The 24,580-nt window shown below is 39.1% G+C and overlaps 1 protein-coding gene across 1 annotated transcript in view; it reads left to right on the top strand.

Moving 5' to 3' along the window:
- Positions 1-24,580, top strand: part of DDX10 (DEAD-box helicase 10) — a 170,343-nt gene that overhangs the window by 143,191 nt on the left and 2,572 nt on the right. The window contains exon 17 of the mRNA XM_005149739.3: positions 14,623-14,756. Coding sequence (XP_005149796.3) covers positions 14,623-14,756 — 134 coding nt within the window. The remainder of the gene's footprint in view (positions 1-14,622; positions 14,757-24,580) is intronic.

Raw genomic sequence — 24,580 nt, forward strand, 5'->3', positions numbered from 1 at the left:
CATCTCTTCCCAAGATGCTGGTGTTGGGAAATGTTGGAGGGACAGCCTTGATGCTGTGTGAGCACTGCTCAGCAGTAGCCAAAGCACTGATGTGGTACCAACACCTTTCTAGCTACCAGTGCAAAGCACAGCGCTATTGAGGGCTGCTGTGGGGAAGGGAAAATTAACTCCATCTCTGTCAGACCCAGTTGACAATCTGTTGAATTTTAGCCTCAAAATTTTGAAACTTCAGGAACTTGGAAAGGAAGCATAACCCTTTTAAATTACATGTGTGAAAAGATAGGTTTGTGGGTGCAATCAGATCACAACTGTATTTATTAATCAGGTGGCACTACTGAAGCAGAAATAATTTAGTCGCTCCATGAAGCTGAAATCTTAAAATTGTTGGTTTGTAAAGAGTCCTGAAGAAAGCAGAAATACTCTTTTCAAGGTAAAATGTTTGCCTTGCAAAGGTACGTGACTTACATCATGAGGACCAGGCACTTTGAGCCCACCATTTCTCAGATGGAGAAATACTACTATGTCTCTAAAATTATAATCATGTTTAACATTGTTTCAGAGTCACAGTGCTTTAGTTTGTTTGTCTTTGTTTAACCTAACAGATTAAAAAATGTTTCTAAACAAACAAACAGGATTGGTTTTCATCTATCATTTTAAGTATTAGGTCAAGAACTGAAGAATTATGTAAATCTAAATATGTAAATGTAAATCATTGTATGGAAGCTAGTGGAGAAAGCAGCAATTGAGTATGATTCCTGTGAATGGGGTTTGTTATAGTTGTTGCCTTTCCATTTTTGTTAAGACTGAAATTGTAAACACCAGTAACTGCTAATGGGTCCTTCATGTAGCTTTGTAGGTTCTAAGACCCAAATAAATCTTCAGGATGAGTCTCCAGGAGGTCTAATGTGGCCATAGGAAATCCTGTATGTCCCTTCAGAGGTTTAGGGAAGATTTTTAAATGTTTGTCTGCCTGTGGTAGAGCACTTTTATCAATCTGAGTTTGAATGGGATTTTTTTTTTCCTTAAGAAGTGGTGATTTGCCTCAAAACCAGAGATTATGGGCTGAAGTGTCATCCTGCAGTCTCATGCATTGAGTGGATTGTTATTGGAATCCCATAGGGATCTCAGGGATGCAGTAAAAAGCATGTGTGCTTCAGTAGCTTGCTAGAGGTGCATTGCTTAGAACACTAAAGCATGTACTTACGATTTTGGTGTTCCAGTGGTGGGATGTTGCCAAGAGCGCGAGAACCTTGAGGTAGCCTGAATCGTGGGTCTGCTCCACAAAGACCAGCGGGGGTGAACAATGCTGTATCAAGCAGGGGAGCCTGACTGAAGTAGGTGGCTGACATGGACCTCTGTGTGGTCACTGCTTGGTGGCATTTCTCCTCTCCCACACTCTGTTCTTGCAGTTTGCTTGGCTCCCCTCCAGTTGCTATGGTTCTCCGCATACAGGAGAACATGAAATGTCTTGTTGGACTGATCAGTCTATCTTTGTCCTTGGTTGGGTGCCAGACCAGCTGACAGATGTGGTTTTTTTTCTACCTAGTGTTCTCTTCAGAAAGTGGGCTTACAGAGGCTTTGTGTCCTTGAGCAGGACAAGCAATAGCTCTGCATCTCAGTTTTCAGCAGGCCAAAAAAGTGGTTTTCAAACCTGTATCCTGGCTGGGAAGCTCTAAGATAGTTGGCATGGTCTAGGGAGAACTTGAAGTAGGTCAAATGCTTAAAAAGTAAATGAACAATCTGTTCATTTAGTTCTCAGACTGTTCTCAAACTGGTGCAACAAGTCACAGGTTTGTAACAGGGAAATTCAGCGTAGACTCTAGAAATATGTTTCAATGGTGAGATTGTCTAAATACTGGAATAAGCCTGTGGGATCCTCATTACTGAAGCGTTCAAAACCGAGTGCAGGAATGAGGGAATTGCACCTTCTTCACTGGGGAGGGCAGTGGAGTTGGTGGCCACCAGCCCTAGTTGTTCTGGAAGTCTTTGTTTTCTGTTGACACAGTTGCCCATGCAGCACGTATCAGAGAGGCTTCTGTGACAAGATTGAAGATGTCTCAACTAGGAAGACGAGAGAGACAGGTTTTGGATTTTTGGAACATGGCCATTCACTGGGTTTTTCCTCTGCCAGAGAGCACTTAAAGAGATTTGTCTGTACTGAAATTATCAGAGCAATGCGACTAACCAGTCATCCGGTTACTGGAAGTTATTGTTACAGCATTTCAGCTAGTTCATGTCTTTGAGCTCCTTCCAGCAATCTGAAATCCAGAATGAATTAAGTTTATTAATTTAAAACAAGCAAAGATTCTGGAGGATGATGATATAATGCAGAGTTAGAACCTCAATTTTATAGACTAATACTCAAGAATATTACATAGTGTCAAGCTTATGTTTTATTTGATGTATTTACTTTTATTTGTTATGAAGATAATGCTTCTCATCAATATGACCTATAGGGAAAGCATATCATAGAGCTCTACTAAGTTCTGTTGCTGCTGGAGGTCTATTAGGATAATAAAAGCTTATGCCTTTCTATTGGTTGTGGCCAGTGAATTAATGAGAACTGGCAATATGTCTACATTCAAGTTAGTAGATCCTGTTTTCAGTTTGCTATTTCTGTTTCCAGTATTTACTAATGTATGACAAATCATAATTGCAAGCAGACTGTGTAATGCCAAAAAGTCATGAGAGCAAATGAGCTGTTTGTACTGGAGTTCATAAAGAGCAGAAAAATTAGGCTAAAATTGCTTTTTCTGACAACTTTCTAAGCATGCTATGATTTATTTTTAAATCAGTGAGATTAACATTTCTCCTTCTTGTTTCCTTGTTCCTTCCCATGACATTCTCTATGTATGTTGCAAATATTTGGGGGAATGGAGGGAATGGTTGGCTGTCTTATAACTATGAATAACATAATAGATAAAAATCAACAGCTCAGTACAAAGACAAAAAAGTGGGTTAAATACATGTTTTAATTTGTTAGATCCATTATTTTCTTTTTGATAACTTAAAAATGATAGGTAAAATGAAGCTATTAAGGAATGATCTATGAGAAAAAATACTAGCGTAATCTAAAAACAAAGAATTCAAGAAATAAAGTTTCAGGTAGCACTGTGATTTGGATAACAATCACTAACTGGAAAACTTAACTGTGTTTTCATAACAAGTTGTATCCTCTCCTGGTTCTGAAATATTTTCTTCATTTAGATAGTTCAGTGTGCAGTTAAAGGCTGAAAAACATACTAGGATTTGAGGAACCGATTATCTTTGTTTACTCTTACTGTTCCCTTTCAGTCTGTGAATATAAATTAGGTTTGAGACTGTTAGCCATACCAAAATCTCAAAAGACAGAGTGCTCAGTAGTAAGTTTTGTTAGCAACAGAGAATGTGTACCTTCATAAATGTTAAATTTACAGTACAGCACTTGCTTGGATGAACTTGATTTTTCTTCCGTGTATCTGCTGTGTTTAAGATGTTTCTATTTAAACTAATTAGTAATTTTCAAATAATATGCATAAGATATATATTTTAGAAAATAATTAAAGTTCTGGTTGAAATTGTTTCTATTGCAAATGGAATAGAAGTAAACTTGACATTAACCAGAGAAAATGAATAGTAATCACTTAGCAAATAGATTATGTCTTTTTTATCACTTGTTAATGTCATTATGGAAAAAAAAATGGGAGAGGAGAAATTGAAACTTTAAATAGTTAGCATGAAATAGTATAAAATTCTGTGCAAAGTCCAGTGTAAAACATCTGTGCCTTAGAATACTGAAACAAAACCAAAAGTAACAGTGGCTACTTGGGTAAACCATTGTGTAAATATAAAGTTTCCTGATTTTAATCAGGCTTATGATTAGTGATTCAAATCAGTTTTAAATTGATCCACCCTGACTTTGCTGTGTGATCCCTTGAGTAACAAACATAAAATAGCACTGCTTTGGTACAGTATGAAAAGTTTTTGTACCTGCCTGTGCAATGTTAATAACATTATGTCTAGCCATACCTAAGTTTAATCGTTCAGACAGTTTTACCAAAATGTAATTTTCAGGGAGTCCAATAGCGCCATATTTCACAAAAGCTGTTCCCACAAGAGCTAAATGCCAAGGTAATCAATCATACAGTGTACTCTATCCTGTTGTTATAGGTATAATACATTATTTATGCAGTATAAAGATTTTTCAGACGTTGTTGAAATGAACAGGCAAGCAAATTAACACCTGTAAGGTAGAATGTGTCCTTAGTTGAAAACTGCAATTTCCCAGGTTAAAATTTGTAAAGATGCTTTCAGTGCTTATGAGAGTAGCGAGGGAAGTAGCGAGAAGTCAGTTGGAAGTCTATAATATGCTAATTATACCTATAGATGAGTATTTGTATACCACTTATATTTCAATTATTAAACCTGAAAATTGTTACTCAGTCACTGGAAATAGTGAGACATGTTGGCAAGCAGAAAGAAACCCAAGGACAGTTTGAGGTAGTGCGGTCTGCGCTACTCAGTGACCCATTACACATGATCACCACTGGTACATTTAATGAATATACTTAGGCACAGGCTTAGGCTTTTGATGGAAAGGTGTCTCAGCTTTCAATTTTCCCCTCATTGCATTGTTTCACATTCTGTTCTTGGGCTGAGAATGAGATGATAATCTTCTTCACCAGATTCATTTAATAAACTGAGATATATATACAATAAGCCCTAAAAGACTGATTGAAAACAGTATAGCAGTGGGGGAAAAAAATTGCTTCACATGAAGAAAATAGCTGCCTACTGAAATAGTTTTGACTTTGTTCCTTTCTCCCTGTCAGATCTGGAAGTTCTTTCTAGCTGGTTTTCAGGAAAATCTGCAGTTGTACCTGCAGAGTAGTTTTCAAACTGTGATCTTGTTATGTTGCCTGGCTGAAGAGAACTGCAGCTCAGGGACTTTCAGGGGCAAAGGCACACCACTGCTGTACTTATCGCCCCTTGGTAGATTTTTGTTACTGTTACCTACCTAGTTTTTGAGCCCATGTAAACTTTTAACACCTTATATATTCTTTTATGGTTTTGCCATCTGCCAGGTGAAGAGGTGCCTTTGGCTGTTTAAACCACGTTTGCTAGTTCTGTTTGCTGTTGTTGATTTAATTCCTATAGCTGCTGCTGCCTGTTCTCAGGTACCCCAGCCTTGTTTTTCTGCCTCTTTCTCAATCAGCTGCAGTGCCATTCTCATGCCTTCTTACTCTTCCCCTTTTCTATTTTTCCCCTTTTTATGAATAGCTTCAGTCAGCTCTTCTCTCCACCATGGTTCCCTTTGTCATCACTGTCATATCCATCAGGTGTTCTCTCAATAGTCTTCCTCTCTTTGGCAGTCTCACTTTTGCCTTTTGATTCTTCCCTGTTAATCTTTGATTCCCACTTCCACACTGGCCTTTTGTATTTTTCAAGCTGACACATTTCTTTGTGCCCTTCTATTCATTTGCAGTGTAGACATGTTTCAGTTCTACTCAGCAGACAACATCCGTCCTGTTCTGTAGCAATTTCTCACTGATTCCCATCTTATACATTTCCTTTTCTATGAGACCCCGACATTAACCAGCCTCCCTCTTGTTCTGTTGGTCGTTCACTTGGCCTTTCCATATCTGCTCTAAGTTTTATGGGGTTTGCAAAAGTGACCAACCTCTTCTGGTGTCTGTCTTCCCTAGTAGTTCCTTCTTCCAGTAACCTCATAGGCTTGTCTCCTAGGGCAGTATTTCACACAGCTCTGCCTTTTGCTTTTTTCTTCCTCTTATCTGGAGAAATCCTGTCTGTGAATACAAATCCATGTCTGTACTAATGAGTCTTATCTCAGGCTCTCTCCTCCAGCTCTACATTTGTCCAAATTAAAATCTTAGCTGATGTTTATGAATTAGGCAATTTTCAAGAGAAAAGTCCAACCCTCTTTGCTATCTTCTTTCACAGTCACCATGGGTATCAGCACTGTCTCTCACTTTAGCCTGTGCCTTAATACTGTTGTGGTCACTTTCTAGTGCTTATCTAAATCCTTTTTCATCCTCCATTTGTCCCTTCTTTTTCCACAGATGACAAATTATGTGCTCTCTCTTTCCTGAGGAGAGCCCATCTGTGGGGTTCCCTGTACTAGCATTTTCCAGCTCTATTGCACACATGATACTACATTTCATCACAATTCCCTGAGTAACAGTAACTCTCAGCAATTATTCTTAATTTGCAGGGTTTTTTTTTCTTTGACTTTGCTGGACATTTTTAGACCTGAAAATTGTGTTTCTTTCAGTTAGTTGGTTTAAAAGATCTTGCCTCATATAAATCTTGTTCTTCCTATTTGGTATTTCTAAGATGTATCTTTTTGATTTGTTCATGTAGATAAAACCATTACCAAGGGATATTAGGATTAGTCTGCTGGTGGCTGTCTGCCAGTCTACCTTAGAAGCTTTTTCAATTCTTCCATCCAGGATCCCACTTTCGCCTGTGGAAAAACAAAGAGGGCAGGTCTCCTGCTGTGTCATGCCCATTGCTCATAGTCTTCCTGAGGCAGCTTGCTTCCTTGTCCTTCTTCAGGCTGTATTCATCTGTTGTTTCATGTCCTCTGCTTAACCGTGATGCTCTTTGGGCCAGCAACTCTCTTTTGCAAAATTTCATAGAAATGGGTTCATGGATTGGAAAGGTGGATTTGACAACAACAAATGATTAGTAATCCTATAACTGTGCAGCCTGAGTCAGATGCTTTCTGATTTACTGGTTATTTGTTTACATGTCTGAACAAACGTGAATCTATTGCTGCAGCTGAATAGATCCTGAATGAAAGCAGACATTGTCTCCTCATAGCAAGCAGTTGAGTTGGTGCTGTGAGCGACACTGCTACTTCTGGGCTTCTTTTCCTCAGTTCTGTACGTAGAAGCAACAATAGCAGTTAAAATAACTTTCACTGCAAGGAATTAATTTGATTCATAGCTTTCTTCCTGTAAATTTGCTAGTTTACGTATTTTGTATGAGCATTTAGAATATGTGTCTTAAGCAGTACCAGGAAAACGTGAAAGTCTTGTCATAGGACAAGTGCTTAATGCCAGTGTTGCTGTTCCTTATATACTGAACATAAATCAGTTCTTTTTTCAAGAAAAGTGCTAACCAGTTTACAAAATTACATGACTTACAAGATTTCCCTTCTGACTGATTCATAGTCACTGCTGCTGTTGATCTGTTCATTCTTGAAAAATATGCACTGCTAAGCCAAGGGTGGCCTCTGCTCCCAGTCTCCGCTAAGAGTAGCAGTGGTGGTGGGACAGTTCTACTACATCATGGCAGAGGGTGCAGCTCCTTCAGGCACATTCAAAAGTGCCAAAAAGCAATACAGAGAAAATTCTCTTGTTTAGGCACTGTCTCTGTGGATGTGCTAAGGTTCCCTAGAGAAGACTGGTGTATCGAAATGTTGGAACACAGAGACTACTTTGGAGAATTGCTTTCTGTATTTGAGCTGACAGCCATGACTGCTGTGTGGAGAGAAAGAGGGAATGTAAAGAGACAGTCCAGGGATTATGTGTGAAGAATATAAGTCTAAAACGAATGTTCTGCACTGTGGTTTTCTCTTGTTTTTTGAGAGGGTCTTAGTCTTTTGGACACATCTGTTGATATGTTTAATTCTCCCAGAATTATTTACTCATTTCTTTTTAAAAGGCACAGCAAGTAACACCTTTTTCTTTTTTTTTTTTTCCATGCTACTTGCCCACTTGCAAGTAAAATAAACCCTGACAACCTAGCATTAGAAAGATTTCAAAATGAAAATTGTTTAGACTTTTCTGGTTTGAAGCCTTTCCATTATTAAATGTTTAAATCAATTTTGTTTCAGACAGGGCTTTAATGTATGTGGTAGCATCTCTGTCTAGCTGCTGGCATGAGAGGCACAGGAAACTTTGTACTTTGCCAAAGATGAAGCTACTACTCTGTTAACTCAAGTACTGGAGGCTTTATGGTACTGAAAATCCTAGGTTTGATCTGTTATGACAAATAAACCAACTGTTTGCTCATCCCCATTTTTCATTCCACTGGTACTATTAGCTTCCATTCCTGTGAAATCTGTGTACCTGTAATCTGAAACCAAGAGTATATGTGGGAAGTTAAACCCTTCTACTTGTCGAAATTTCATCTATTCCAGTGTATATTTTGCTTCCAGTGCTACCCACCTAGCAGCTTAGTTTCTTTTAAGCTGTATTTTATGTCCATAACATGAATTATGTCTGAGTTCACAGTATAGTTGTTTAATCCTGACCTTTCCACCAGAATTATATTCGTGTGCCCTCTTGCTAAAATCACATCGATAATTGTAGCTAGTAACAACTTGAAGAAATCTTGTGTATTCCACATGGGTCTTTTTAAAGCAACTAAAAAAAAATTAAAAATGTAAGATCACAAAATCACAGAATCCCAATGGTTGGAAGGGACCTTGAAAGATCATCTAGTCCAACCCCCCTGCAAGAGCAGGGTAACCTAGAGTACATCACACAGGAACTTGTCCAGGCGAGCCTTGAATATCTCCAATGTAGGAGACTCCACAACCCCCCTGGGCAACCTGTTCCAGTGCTCTGTCACTCTTACAGTAAAGAAGTTCTTCCTGATGTTAACGTGGAACCTCCTATGCTCCAGTTTACACCCATTGCCCCATGTCCTGCGACTGGATATCACTGAAAAAAGCCTAGCTCCATCATCCTGACACCCACCCTTTACATATTTGTAAACACTGATGAGGTCACCCCTCAGTCTCCTCCAAGCTAGAGACCCATCGCCCTCAGCCTCTCCTCATAAGGGAGGTGTTCCACTCCCTTCATCATCTTTGTGGCTCTGCGCTGGACTCTTTCAAGCAATTCCTTGTCCTTCTTGAACTGAGGGGCCCAGAACTGGACTCAATATTCCAGATGCAGCTTCACCAAGGCGGAGTAGAGGGGGAGGAGAACCTCTCTTGCCCTGCTACCCACCCCCTTTCTAATGCACCCTAGGATGCCATTTGCCTTCTTGGCCACAAGGGCACATTGCTGCTCATGGTCATCCTCCTATCCACCAGGACCCCCAGGTCCCTTTTCCCTTCACTGTGTAATTCAAATACAGATAAGAGCAAATACATTAAGAAAAAAAAGTCTCTAAGTAGATTTAGAAGTTCTCAGCATTCTGTTTGAGATAGATGAGTTTCTAATTGTATATTTAGTAAATTATATTATCTTTCTCTATATCCATTCATTATGTTGCTGTTAATTCTGGTATGGACTTTGTAGAGATCAAGTCTACAGATAAAACATATACTTACTAGTGTGAAAATAACAGAAGCTTTACCAGTATAAAAAATCCAGAAGTGAATGTTTGGGAATTTCTGTGATTTTTGTGTTTTCAATGGTTCTGAACTGTGCTTGTGGCAGGAGCCATTTCCAGCACAAATTGCTTTGCTATAGCTTCAGAACAAAGATTTGAATGTCAAGATATACACCTCAGTGTGAGCTAGTTTGGAACACAGGCTTACCCATTCATTGACCATAAAATGTGGAGCATTTAGAAATGCCAAGAAAGAAAACCAGGTATTTTCATGTGCATTATTGGAGACCAATGGTAAAAGCAACATTCTGCTGGCTAAAGTAGGCTAATTGGATTATTCCAGACTTTAGATTGCTTAGAAAAGAAAAATCATTGGATGAAATTGAACCATGGCTGCTCATGATTGGAACTGTGAATGATTTGAAGATGAAGCTAAGAGTTACCTGTCTTTTCTTCTGAAAACCCAGAATGATGTCGTACAAAGTGATGTGAAAACTAGGAGCTATGGCTAACTCCTTCCACAGCCTGAGGTTCAAATAGATCATCATAGTGCAAAGACTATGTCTGTCTGACTAACCCGCAACCTCAGTTTCTCCAGATTTTGTCTGCTGGCCTTTCTGGGCAGGCCCATGGCATTTGGCCAGTCCTTCTGAAACGGTTGACCCTGTTCATGTCTACATCATCTTCTTTGTGTGGTTTTCCTTGAGTGCACTTGTGTGCTGCAGTCCCACAACAACTTGTTCTCTCCTCTTCCCACTCATTTGTGTACCACTTCCTACTTTCTCATAAGAAGAAACAAGCCTAGGAGGAGTGGCAAAACCAATTGTGGAATCGACGTGTATGTCACCTAAAGAATTAATGTTCAATGTTAATGCAGAAGACAAAGAGTAGAAGACAAGAGGAAGAAAGCTCACATGAGTTGGTCACAGTTCATGAAGGTTAAACTTAGACACCACTGCACACTTAGAAATATGGTCAAAAGGTGTCCTTTCCTTCTTGGTTTGCAAGTTTCCCTCAATGGAAATTATACTTTCTGAGTTTGTATTTGAAGGCTATTGATGAGTTACATGAAATAGAATGTAGTTGTCCAATTTCAGCATGATTTAGGCAGTCCTTTATATGTCGGCTCAGCACTTGGTTCACCCCACTGGCACCCATTCAGTTTTCAATATTGTCTAAGGCTTTGGATTTGATCTTCAAAGCAACTGTTGGATCAAACACCCTAGCTACATCAAAGGCTGTATTTCTATTTGTGAACTGCCAGAAGAGCTGTATTCCTTTGGGGCGCTGTAGATGATGAAATATCAGAGCAACCATACATCAACTGGGGACACTGTGTTGTGTGTTGGGGGTACAGGCTATGGAAAAAAAAACCAACCCTGTGAGGCAATTAGGTGAATCCAGAGTAAGATGCTTTAAAGGACAAAACCTCTCTTTATGCATTCCATCATAAACATGATGCAGAAACAAGTCCCATTTTTATCTGACAAATGCCAAAAAGAAGAAAATAAAATCTGAAATGCTGTTAGATCATTAAAGGGATTGTAAATATCTTTTTATATGAGTGGTAATATGCTAAATCTTTAGAAGTTGTGTACTTGTGTGGGGTAACCTCCTAGCAGTATTTAAATCTTACATTTTCTTAGCATTAAAATCACAAACACCACTTACTGGGAGAGGCCATGTTATTAGCAAAAGCTAAAGAATGGCAGATCTCAAAAGGAACTGAATATTGTATGACTGTTGATGGACTCAAGACAAATCAACTTCTAAACAAACCTGAATTGCTTTGGTTTCAGCTGATTAGAAGTATTCTCCAACTATGCTTTACAAAGTACTGTTGACAGAACTGATAGTGCCTAAACAATTATTTCTTTCCTTTCAACCTGGTTGCTAGAAACTGATAGGTTACTCAGAGGATTATGTTAAACTGCAACATAAAAGACAATGTAATTGGATAAAAAAATAAACACCTGTTAAATTAGATGGAAATTAAGTACCATAATAGTATGTATTCTATAAATTAAATCTTAGAAAACAGAACATTTTTAATGCAAGTGCAGGTTTTCATCATTTGTTTTTTTAGTTCTCCCTTTTTATCTGATTGTAACAGATAGTTTGTACTGGAGTGCCCAATACCTGTTAGAAATGAGACATCATTTTGCTATTTTGAACTTGAATCCCTTGAGTATCTGTTTTCTTAAAGAGGAACATCAATTTCTTCATTTTTAGCATCTCTTAGCCTGCCTTCTTTACAAAGAGAGGAAGTTGTCATTATGTATGGTAATAAAGACAGTAAAAAGCTGCATTGGAAATATTCTGTCGAGAAGCAGGGCAAAATCTCTAGGGGAAGTCTGCCCTTTTTGCCTTATGTAGTGCGTGTTTTCAAAATGACTACAGTAAGGTATAGAGTATGTTCGTTCTTGTCTACTTGGTACAGTGTGGAAGGCTGAAGGCAACAAGGTTTCCAGAACCTCCAGCACTGAAATTTTGTTGAATTTTTCTGAAATGTCGAGTTTGCGTAGGAAGAATTTCCATGTGCCTCAGAGGGAGATTATGTGGATGCAGAAATGCCATGTTCAAACTGAAAGTTTTGTGCAAAGTTTCTGTGGAACTGGATTGCAAAATGCATGGGACAATCTGGTATTAAAAAAAGACAGAGCTTATCACCTGTGAGCAGGTGATTGCCACTGAGTCCTGTTCTCCTGACCAGCCTGAGATGATGTCTGAATAGGTTTCCTTCCACAGTTGAATTTTGCAATAGATACACACTTCAAAGCACTGAGCTTCAACAAAAAGTACAGGTGGTTGAAACCTGTTCTTCTGCTAGTCTCTTCTTTCATAGTGATTACTTTAAGAAAGATCTAATCCTGATTCTGTAAATTGCATCCTATTCTTATCTGAAGAACTTCTATGATAGTTACCTTGAACTGTGATTTTCCTGTTGGCTTTTTTTTTTCTCTCCAGCTCTTGCGGTGTATAACATGAAATTAAGCCATAAGTTTTCTTCTTCCTGAATGGCTGATACAAATTTAAAGCAAGAGGGGGAAAATAATGAGTTTCTGTTGTTCAGCTGTGCATAATAAATGCTCATGTTCAAGTTCTTGACAATTTCAGGGTACTACTAATATTTCAAGGAATATGTAGCGGTGATACTTAAAAGCAGTATGACCTTGTGATTCTTGATGGATTTAAAGAGGCATCTTTGCCAGTTATTTCTTTTGTTATAGTAAGCATTACCTTGAACACACTTCTGCAGATTTTTGCTGGAAAGAATAAATACCAGTGTGACCTAAAAGTGAAGGTTTGATCTGTGAATGTGAATTGTCTTACGGGAGCATATATAGATTACAAAACTTAGGAAGCAGTGCAGTCTCAACATCTTACTGTCATAACTGTGAATATGCATGAACAGCCCAAGTCTTAAAAGATGACTGCCAATAAGTGTTAGTATTGCAAAAATACTTTGTTCCCTACAACAGCTTTGAGTACTCCCTACCCCCATATGTAATTGGTATTCACCACTTGTACTGAAAGAATAGATGCAATGGAAGGGACAAGTAAAGAGCAAATATTTAATGTTTAAAGAAACTCAAATGAACTACAATTTAATGCAGCATATTTTTCAGATATGGGAATTCATTAAGAGAAAGGTGATGTTCAAAATAGTTTTCTGTTGAGTTATTAGCACTTTGTAATATTGTACTAAATGAGGAGCTAGAAGGTACTTTTTGTAAGCAAAAGAGTACTTAAACAAACAAAAACCCCACAAAACCAAAACCAACTTTGTTGTGAAGTAGCACCTGAAGTTCCTGGTAATTAATCAACATGCTTTTCAGTCAGTGGTTGTGTTACCTTAGGCAGTTTACAGTGCTACTGAATGTGACAGTGCTCTTGGTGATTTTATATACCCAGCTATACAATTACCTTTATTTGTATTTCAAAATAGTAAAGAAAAAAAGATATGTTTTTCTTCTGCCTTCTGATTGCAAATCTGGCTTTCATCCCTTTTTCCTGCTTCTTTCAGTGCACTGCAGAATTGTCACTGGATAAGCAAAAAGGGACTCTTGCATTGGTCCCTAATCTTCCCCTTCACCTGCACATTTCCTTTCACTTTCTTTATATGCAGATATGAAAGGGACAGTTAGTATGATTTTTTGTTTTGGTTTTAGTTTATTGTGGTGAGGTGTGTGCACATAAAGACAGTGTTCTTTTAAAACCTGCTGATAGATGGAACTGGTGAAAAATCAGACAAAAATGAACTTTAAATATTTAAGGATGTGAAGTTATTTATAGAGGGAAGGATCATTTAAATGAGTACTGTTTTGGGAACTCAGCTGTGTGTATGTTGATTAGATCTATAAACAAAATCTAGCAGTGTCTTTAATTAGAGTCTTTGCATTTGTTTTTACTTTTCAGCATATATATGCATGGATCTATGGTTCACATTTTCAGAAATGCCTCTAAGCTTTTTGTTGACACTTTACTGTGCATATACAAACGTATATGCCCTCTAGTCTATCTGCTTTCTTTGTGTCTGTTAGCAAATACTCACAGAAGTTGTGCCATCAGTTTAGGACTGCATGGACCAGAATCTGTATCTGCAGAAGCAGTCAGATTTATTATGTTATCCAGGACTTCTAGGGAACAACATCTTCTGTGCCCTCTTTGTTCAGGAATAAGTAAGGTGTTCCCACAGCCTAGGAAAACTTGCCAAAGCCAGGAGAAGATGGAGGGAAGCTGAGCCCCAGGGACGAGGGATGGGGGGGTCAGGGGGAGGCCTAAAGCACATATATCACTTGTGGTGAATGGCTGAGACTCTCTCAGAGCGGTTAACTCAGCTTAAGCAGCTTTTTGGTTTTTAATTGCAGGGACATGCAGATGAGTTTTAAATCAAAGTATTTGGTAAAATACAGCTTACAGCAGTGATTAATGTGTTCACAAGCTCGTATCTATTTGCCAGTGTGCTTGTGAGAGACAGGAAAGCTTTGTATTACTTAAACACTTGTTTTCAGATGACTGTCAATTAGTTACTGCTCAAATCTCTCTTATATTGGTAGAGATTTAAGATGACAATATTGTGAAGGTATAATTTGACTGCAAATCCTTGTGCTTTTTGAATAATATTTCTTCAACCTTTAACACAAACAGCTTTAGGGGAGGGTATTGATAATGACATAAATTACTTTGTTTTCCTGCCTAGAATAATAGTGGCCTTTGACTGCAGTTGAGGGCAGTAGTTTTTGTTTCAGCATCCCTATTAAATGTGCTTGTAGCAAGTAACATGGATTTCTTTGCTTGCCTTGTAACTCTCCGTTTGCCACCTGGTAGGCTGAAGAGGAAACAGTGGCCTTTCTTGCTCACAGTGGAAGTGAAGAAGAGTTTGATCCAAGTACTCTTCCAGATCCTGATAAATACAAAGATTCTGATGAGGAGCAGAATTCAGAAAGCGAAGACAGCTATAGGTATGTACCTATCCATCTTCTATGTTCATTTTGAAATGCTGAGGGGTTTTAGAAGCTGTTTCATTTAGATGTGAGGATCTCATTTTACAGTCACTGTCCTGCTCCCCAGACTTAGTGTTTTAAGTTTGCTTGTGAGGTGGGTGCTGAAATGAAATCTGTGGTGAAGGCTGTTAATTTTCTTTTATGACATATGAGGAAGATTTTTGAGTCAGTATTGAAGTGATCTCAGTCAGACTGTTCCATATGCAAAAGGCTTGACTAATTACCTGAAGGTGTTACATGTTTCTGTGTTGGGTTGACCCTGTTTGGACACCAGGTGCCCACTAAAGCTGCTCTGTCACTGCCCTCCTCAGATGGACAGGGGAGAGAAAATACAACCAAAGGCTTGTGTATTGAGATAAGGACAGGGAGAGACCACTCACCAATTACCGTCACAGGCAAAACAGACTGGACTTGGAGAAATCAGTTTGATTTATCACCAGCTCAGAGTAGGATGATGAGAAAATAAAACCAATCTTAAAACACCTTCCCTAGACGTCTCACTTCTTGCCAGGCTTAACTTCCTTCCCAGTTTCTCTACCTCCTTCTCTGCCAGAGGTGCAGGCGGACAGGGAATGGGGTTTGAGGTAAGTTTCTGCTGCTCCTTCCTCCTCAGGGGAGGACTCCTCACACTCTTCCCCTGCTCCAGTGTGGGGTCCCTCCCAGAAGAGATAGTTCTCCATGTGAGAACTTCTCCAATGTGAGTCCTTCCCATGGGCTGCAGTTCTTCACAAACTGCTCCTATGTGAGTCCCTTCCTACGGGGTGCACCCCTTCAGGAGCAGGCTGCTTCAGTGTGCACTGGAGCTCAGAATTTGCTCTCAAAGGCAAAATGACTGAACCCGTACTGGTGCAGTGCTACATGGAGAAGTGTTGCTGCAGGTAATAAAATGAAGGGCGAATCCTGATATTTATTGATAGCTTGTTTCTTGGAAGGAGTAAACCTAAGAGTTTATTGAGAAAGTCTCAAGTAAAGCTTTGGTAAGTGATTGAATACTGAGCAACACTTGCCTTTATTGGTGTGTACATTACTGCTGAAAGGCAGATTCCTGAAATCCATTAAGATGATGAGCAACTGAACTGGTGGGAAGGCGTTACCAGCAACTGAGTATAAAAAACATAGTGTCACAACACTACCTATTAAATATTTAATTACCTCAGCATTTTCTAATTCCTGCTAAATTGTTGCGTACTTCCTGTAGGGAAAAAATGGTGGTTTAGTGCTGTGTTTCTTAAACAAGATTTTGCATTTTTTTCAACTGGTAGCCTTAGCTAGACTTAACTATCTTGACAAGATGGTGGTTTATAGCATAACTACTTAATAAATATTTTGTAAAAGTTGTGGAGCCAGTGTGAAGTTAGGAATTTTGTACAGTTTGCTTTCAGTGTTATTAAGCAACCATTTATCTAGGGGACATCACTTCTTTTTTTTTTTTTTCTTTTTTATTCATACATCACTTTTTGTATTGATCCTTTCCCCAAAGCTGTCAGCTACACTCAAGATTAGATAAGATTTAAGAATAAAACTTGACAGAGATGGACAGTGGTAATCACTGCAGATTCTTTTGGAATTGATGGCTGATCTTGCCTCTGGAGTCAGAGTGTCTGCTGTCAAGCAGAGCTAAAATTCAGAAATCTAGGGTTTTGGTCATTTCCCCTTCCTGTGAAGTAGGTTGGAAAAGAAAGAACATAAAAACATAAAAATGAAAACAGGGATGTGGTAATAATTTCTGACAAAATATATCCCTCAGCATTTTTCATTTATTCTGTATGTTTGAAAATATATAATTGATGGCCACTTAAAATCTCAACATTATTCAGCTCTTTAAAAGCTGTTCTTGCAAAGAAGCTTAAAATGTAAGTTTTGTTATGATTTTCAGCATGCAGTATCTTGCCACACAAACCCTGCTGACTTACACAGTAACATTTTGGCATTCATTTTATGACTACGAAGTTGCAGTTTGGTTTTTCCCCCTTAAGTAAAATGTTTGTGTAAACCTGTCATGCTCATTTAGATCTCTTTTTGGTATCAGTCTGAGGACATTCTTGGGGTAACAAACATGTCTCAAGTACTGCCATCACTTGAAGCTTCATAGCCAGCCTGTCAACTTAAGGGCACACTTCTTGTCTCAGACTATTGGCCCTGACTTCTGGTTGTCTTTTTAATAATAGGAAGGGTCCTTAATATCCTCCAAGGGGATTTTTAAATAGTCTTGTTCATTTTTTTCCATCTTTACATAATTGGAATAAATACTTTCCTGCTTTTCAATCTCGTCTAGGTTTCAGGGACTAGGAAATAGTAGATGTTTTCAGCCTTTGGTAAGAATGAAAGAGGATTGCAGTTTGGGAAGTGAGTTGAATTGCTTCAAGTTCTCCAGCATTTAAGCTAAATGGGAGTTAAACCAGGACCCAAAGAGCAGTTTCAAACAGTGTAGCTAGACCCAACATTCAGAGCTTTCTAGAAGAGGCCACATCAGGTTAGGAACACCTCCAGTGGTAAAAAGCTGTGCCCAGATAAACCTGCAGCATGAAAGACCACAATTTTGTATTTATTATCACAGCAGTTTCCTGAAGCAAATAGCAAATGCACTGGTACTGTATTATATTATAGCCGGGGACAGGGCAGGAGTGGGTTTGTCAGTCATCGCTAAGGATACTAATTAAATTTGAAATGAGTGTTAAGAACAGCTAGGGCAGGTATGCTGAAGGAAGAGGAGAGTGAAAAACTGTGGGATGTTCATGAAGGCAAGAGCAGTGGGTGACAATGTACTGATAGATTTGGCACATGAGGAGTTCAGGACAAAATTACATTTCTAGAACTGCCTGAAAGAAGTGACTTGGAGTTAAAAGCCATTAATGGCTCCAGTGTAGTGCAGCATGTGGTGATTAATCCCATGCTGGCTTGGGCCTGCCTATGGAACGTCAATCATGTCTTTACAGGCTCAATGGATTTGGCCAGGCTACAGGCTTAAGTGTTGGCTCATGATTGTCTGCATTGTCCACATCTGCTGTGACTTCAAATGGTGCCAACTATACCTCTTCTGGGCAGTGTCCCAGAGTGTTTTGGTGTGGCAGGACAGGCCAAGGACTGCTTCCAGTAGGCAGTGTCAGTGAAGCCACATTTCATTTAGTTGTATGTGGATGAAAAATGTAGCGATCTGCTCTGAAGTCAACTTTAAGGCTCAGTATAGGTATGTCTAGAGACTTGTGAGGTGCTCTGAGCACCCCTTAGAAGGCTTTTGTGAAAACAGAGTCACGACTGAAAGAGGAAGATGCAGGGAAGGAAATTAGTGCTGAAAAAAAGGAGGAAATCAAGAAAAGCAAGAGAATTTAAATGACCAATAAGCTATAGATAAAGGAAAGTGGTAGCTTAAGAGGTTGGTGGTGAGCATAAGACCATGGAGAAATGGTATTGATTTTGCATGAAGGACGAAAGAGGTGGAGGGGATGTATACATGAGAGGAGGAGGGAAGATGATGGGGATCTGGTAGATCAACAAGAATAAATATAAGAACAGGCAAGAGATCTTGCCAATGGAAAGAAGGTGTTTCTATTAAATTAACACTCATGTCTCAGGCAGCTTTCTTAGAGCTGTCACGGAATTGTATGATGAGTTGCTCTTGGGGCTGGGAAATCCTATCCTAATGATGGTTTAAGAAGTCAAAAATGTTGTCCATCTTTTCACTCCTCCAACCCCCAGCATTATTTTTAACTGGGAGAGCTATACAAATTATGAGTTGAATTTGCCTTTGAATAAGATTTGCTTCCAGCCATACCTCTACAAGCAGAGTAATTAATGACTCCGAGCATGTAATGAGATTAATTTTTGTATATCTAGCAACATTCATCATATTTGGTTTAAGGCTATCAATGTAAATTGCTAATGAGGTGAAAAATTCAAATGTATCGAATAGGGTGGAAGAAAAGCAGCTGGATTTCTTAAATACTCGTTTTGCAGTCATGTTGAGTTTCTGATATTTCTAATCCCTTAAATAAAAATGTTGGGAAGGACCAAGTTACGATTCACCTTATTGTTACCTTCAAGGTGCATCTGATCACATTAACTCTTAGATCAGCATGGGAAAGATCTTGGACATCAGGGGAAAGGAGAAATGTCTTAGTTCTGGCACTGTTTTGTTTGTAATTTTATGGCCGGTCACCAGCTGACAGGTATAAAAGTCAGCAGTTAGTGCTGCTTGGTTGGGTACCTTACTATATATATAAAAATCGTGGGCAAATTGCAGTTTCTTACACCTTCTTCTCACAGCAGGATGCTGATGTTGACCCGCTAAGTTTTATGTGTTTCTTGATAAGGTTCCATTCCATTGTCTTTTGATATGATTTATTTGCAAATCATGGTGCTCCATCTAATGTGTATTATTCAGGTCATATCAGTGACTTTTTTATGACTGAAGGCCAGAACTTAATGTTGTGATGTTCAGAAAAGCGCTATAAGACAGATATTGTAAAATGTCTGCTTAAAGGCTCGATCATGATATTTAGCTGCAAAATTGGACATTGAGACATTGGGTTGCTGTTGATAGAGAAGTGATACTCTTATGCCATGAAAGTCTTTATATTAGTTATACTCTAGCTTACTATATCAAATGGACCTGAGGGTAGAATTTCCTATTGAAATTTGGTAACCTACGCTCTGCAGGTCAGTCTAGATCGTTCCCATGGTTCCTGTAAACTTGCTGGCTACAGGAATTGCCTTTATAAAGGGAATACCAAGAAAAAAATAGAAAAAAGGAGGAAAAAACCATCCCAAACCCTAGTATGGCATCAACAAGTGCCTGTATGAATGAAGCAGAAGTGTGATGGGGATTTATTGAAACTGCAGTTCAGAAATTAACTATCTACAACTGGTCGAACAAAAGAAAAGGAGAGGAACAGGTTTGAAGAATATCAGTATCAGATGAAGCTGAGGATGATTGAATGGATGCAAGGCTTAGGTAGGTGATTAGCAGCATCTCCAAAGGTCTTGCCTTTTCTCCAGGCAAAACAACCCCAGTTCACTCAGCCATTCCTCATCACACTTGTGCTCCAGACCCTTCACCAGCTTTGTTGCCCTTCTCTGGACCCTCTCCAGCACCTCAATGCCTTTCTTGTCATGAGGGGCCCAGAACTGAAAGCAGGATTCGAGGTGCAGCCTCACCAGTGCTGAGTACAGGGGGATGATCACTGCCCTGGCCCTGCTGGCCACACTATTTCTTACACAAGCCAGAATGCTGTTGGCCTTCTTGGCTGCCTGGACATAAGCTGCTCATGTTCAACAGCCGTCAGTCAGCATTCCCAGGTCTTTTTCCACCAGGAAGCTTTCCAACAAATCTTCTCCAAGCCTGTAGCGTTGTGTGGGGTTCTTGTGACCCAAGCACAGGCCGCAACCCATCGATCCAGCCTGTAGAGATCCAGGAAGTAACACAACACAATCTATTTTCGTTATCATTTCTATGTGCTGTGGCATTCTGACAACAAGTAAGAAAGAAGCTGCACTGGACTTTGTGAGGGACTGCAGTAATTAATCTTCATTAGGACTGCTGCAATGGCTTTGTGAATTAAAATTTATTACATGGAATAAAGGTTTGTGGCATAGCATGTTTGATTAGCAAAATGTCAATATTTATTGGATAAATTATTCCTAACTTTTCTTAACTGTATTTTTTAAGCAGATTGATTCTTTATTCCTATACATTTATTTGGGAAAGGGCTCACGTGCAGTATATTGCAGCCTGGAAACTTGACTCATGGCCTGTAGTTCAGTGGCAAAGCTGGTTTGTTTCCAGAACAGTGCTGGTAAACTAGGCTCCAGACCAAGCTCTGATAAGTGTTAACTGAAGCAGAGCCTATCTATAGATCTCACGTTGTTTAAACAACAGCAACTTAGTTGTGTGGCTGCACATTTCAGATGTGTGTGACTCTCAAGCACTTTAAATCTTAACCTTAGAGCTTGTCAAGATATACCTTGAAGCCCAGAAGTGAGCTAGATAATAACAATTACAAGCTTTCCATTTTTTCCTGGTATCACCTCAAAACACACTTGAGATTTTAGGGGTTTTATTAGCTAGAGTTTCTTGGTGAATAGCTGTCAGGGTCATAGTTAAATCCCCCGTTTCCCAAATGAAATTCATATATGCTGGCATTTATTTAAAGGACAGGATTCGTAAGCCGTGCTTTAGTGTTTGAGTAATAAACACTACCTATGAAATGATAGCATTGTCCTTTGTTGTTACAGCTGTGCAAATGGTGACCACAGAAATTACTGTGCCTGTTGATAAGTCAGCTGTTAGTACCTCCTCGCCTATGCAAACACAGCCTGTCCCAGTAAATCCTTCCATCACACAGCTTCAGACCACACGGGTCGTTCAGGCGGCTGAAAAGCTGAATTGCACCAGATGGAAAAAGGAAGGAATTGTAATCCAGCTGCACATGGTGCTTTCTAAGTGTTATAAATAGAAGATGAAAAGATGCAGTGGCTTTGGTTTGGATCTCAATTATGGGGTTGCTTTCTGACTGTGTTGTTCTGTTAGAAAATAGTTCACCTTAGAATAGCTTTATTTTGTTTTAGCTATTTGTGGATGCCAGCTGGTAGCACAGCAGGTAGTATGTTTGTGAGGAATAAGGGGCCATTTATGTCCATGTGAAGTGACCAACAATAAGAAGATTGGCTCTGCAGGGTGGGCTGATGGACAGCCCTTTGGTCAGTGGGGACTGAGGAGTAATTCATTTGACAATAAATGCAAAAGTCATCCACGTGTACCTGCTTTCACACACTCAGCCCTTTTACATGTGTACCTGAGAATTACACCTGTTGCATCTCCTCCAAAGAGCTTTCTGTCCAAACAGCTAAGGAGAAGTGCCCAGATGGAGTACAGTGTACCCCTTGGCATCATGATACCAGACAACTCTCTTGGTGATTTTCCAGCTTCCTTTCAAAATTGACACTTTCACCCTTCATAAAAGCTACATCTCTGACTTCTCCTCCAGAGCAGCACAGCCCCTCTTTGCACCACCCAAACCACCACTGGTAAAAATCCATCCTGCAGGAACATGGTTGGCAGTTGGACTAGGTGAACTTTCCAACTAGGAAAAGGACTAGGTCCTTTCCAACCCAAACCATTCTGTGGACAGGTATTGCGTCTGCTCTCTGCATTTCAAAACCATGTACATATTATTTGCACATTCCACTTGAGCCTCTGCTGTCCTTCCTAAGTTGCGTTTATAAAAAACCTGGTTTGCCTTTACATTTTGTGTGTCAGGCAAACACAAGCCATTAGCTCTCTTCATCATGCGGTGGCTTTACCACTGCTGCTTCCAGTGTTACACATTCCTTCTTATTCACCTCTCTAACTCACAGCCCAGTAAGGGTCAAATTAGTGTGAAAATACACTTGCTAACATGTAGATACGTCTTTAGGATGCACTACTAATTGAGCACCATGATCTCGGTAATAAAAAGAAATAGCTTGGCTCAGCATAATCTCCCTACAAAGCTTATGCTGAAAATGAATTATAATTGTGTAGATGTTCTTTTGTTTGTGGAAAAAAAACCCAGAGATCTCACAGTTCCTGCTAAATGTGTTTTATATTTAAACTTTGTATCTTACAGACATCTAGGCCTATGAGCCTCTGAAACTTCAAAAATAAGTACCATTTTTGTATTTAAAGTCTCTTATTCCATAGCGTGTGAAATTTCTGCATTGTTTTAATTGCTAAGATGTTTTGAACTAATGTCCTAGATGAAGCATTAGTCAATTATGAATGCAGACTGGGCTTCAGAGTGCATTCAAATGCTGGAAATAATTGGGGTCTCTGCAAACAAGCAAAAATGCTTTTACTTAATGAGGTTTCAGCCTTATGCTTTTAAAATGAACCCCTGTATTCTGTCCTGATCAAAGTGAACACCATGAAACTCCAGCCCAGACCCACACTGGCCACTTGGAAAAGTGAGATGTCATAGTGCTTTAGACTATTTTCATATACTGTCAGTACAGCTTCATCATTTATGGAATATCTTAGGCACTACAGAAAGAAATAGAATCTCCGTTCCCCAGAAAAGGCATAAAATGAATGTTGGTAGCAAGCACTGAAAAGCCACCCCCATGCACATGACAGCTCAAAGCCAGCAAAGTTGATACAGCCTTTGAAATGTCCCAATTTTAGGGAAAGTATTTGGTGCGCAGTCATTGGCTATTCATAGAATCATAGAATGGTTTTAGTCCAGCTCTCCTGCAGTGGGCAGGGAATTTCTCTCTAGATCAGGTTGCTTTACACTATTTCTTTTCAACAGGCAGGGAAGAACAATATAAAGGTAGGGTGTTTGCTACCAAAAACCTATCAGATCAGATTTTGCCATCAGATCTCATGTATCTCCTTCATCCTGATGGAGAAGTAGCCAAAAAGCATGTGAGCCAGGAAGAGAACAAAGCATTGTGTTGCCATTCCCTCTCAGAGGGTATTCAGAAACTTCTTGAAAGCTGCTGTGTTTTGGGATAGGCTGGTTTCCAGTGAGTGGTGAAACCAACTTTTCACAGACTGGTAAGTGGGCCTGTTAATAGAAAAATGAGGTAGGCAGCTGAAGGTGGTTTGAATTGGGCATTGGGTTCCTGTGCTATGTTGGTTTGAAGAACAGTATTCCCCAATTTGAGCTATTTGTTATAACCCTTGTTTATAATGGTTAAGTCTTTAAACAGTTTTTCTGAACAAAACATTTCACAAACATTACATTTTCACTTCAGCAATTAAAAAAAATCAAGGCAATTTAAAAATTTGTGTTGAAACAGTTTTTTAAAAGCAAATTGATTTTCTTGGGTAGAAGTTTGCCAATTTAGAATTGAAAATCTGATTTTAACCATCTAGTTTAGAAGGGGCTACACTCAGTTTTTGCAGTTCCATTTTCATTTTTGTTATATTCTTTAAAATACAGACATGAAAAATTGATAATGCCATTTAGTTTTGGTTGATTTGTTTGAAGGGAATGATCCTGGGCATGAGGGGTTGCATTCTGGTTTTTTTTTTGTGTGTGAATTCTACCCTACAGCATAGGACAACCAGCTCTCTATAACCTGATACACAGATATTGTGTCTTAGATAGATTTTGTTTAAATAGATTATTTTGATCTTAGATAAGATAATTTATAGCAAATTTTCTATGTTACAGACAAAAAAACCCCTTTCCTGCTGTTGCTGTTATGTGGCCATGTGGTAGAAGTCAAAGTATTAAAACAGACATTTTGTCCAGATTGAAAGCTACAAAAGGCAATATGTTCAAGTCTTAAGAAAAGCTGCTGAAAAATAGGAATCCATCAGGGAAAATAGCTAGGTTTGGGTTTTTCCTCTCATGGCAAAGAGGTGGTTAATAGATTCCAAGGAAAGATTCTGAAACAAGGGCAAAGTGTGGCTTGAATGAGATATACCCAAATCAAGATTCTCTTAAGTGGATTCACCAGTGAAATGACAGTTCTCATATTTTTATTTTTGTTGCATATTTATTTTAGACAAGATCTCAAATGCATACCTAGGTCCACTGACACATCACTGTATCAATTCTGTCGTCTGTCACTCTGTAGGACAGAAAGTATTCAATAAGGCTGATAGCGGTATCTTAATGTACTGTAATCAATAAAGACAGCAGAATAGCCACCACCACCTTGGCCTGAAAGCAGTTCTAATTTAGACATTCAGAGTTTATCAGCTTCTATTGCTTCACCCTTCTGAATTGTAATTTTGTTTGCTCTTATCTTGACATAAATTTGTCTTGTTTAAAACGAATTGTTTGATTACATGA

Source organism: Melopsittacus undulatus, chromosome 2 (genome assembly GCF_012275295.1).
Source record: "Melopsittacus undulatus isolate bMelUnd1 chromosome 2, bMelUnd1.mat.Z, whole genome shotgun sequence".
NCBI lineage: Eukaryota > Metazoa > Chordata > Aves > Psittaciformes > Psittaculidae > Melopsittacus > Melopsittacus undulatus.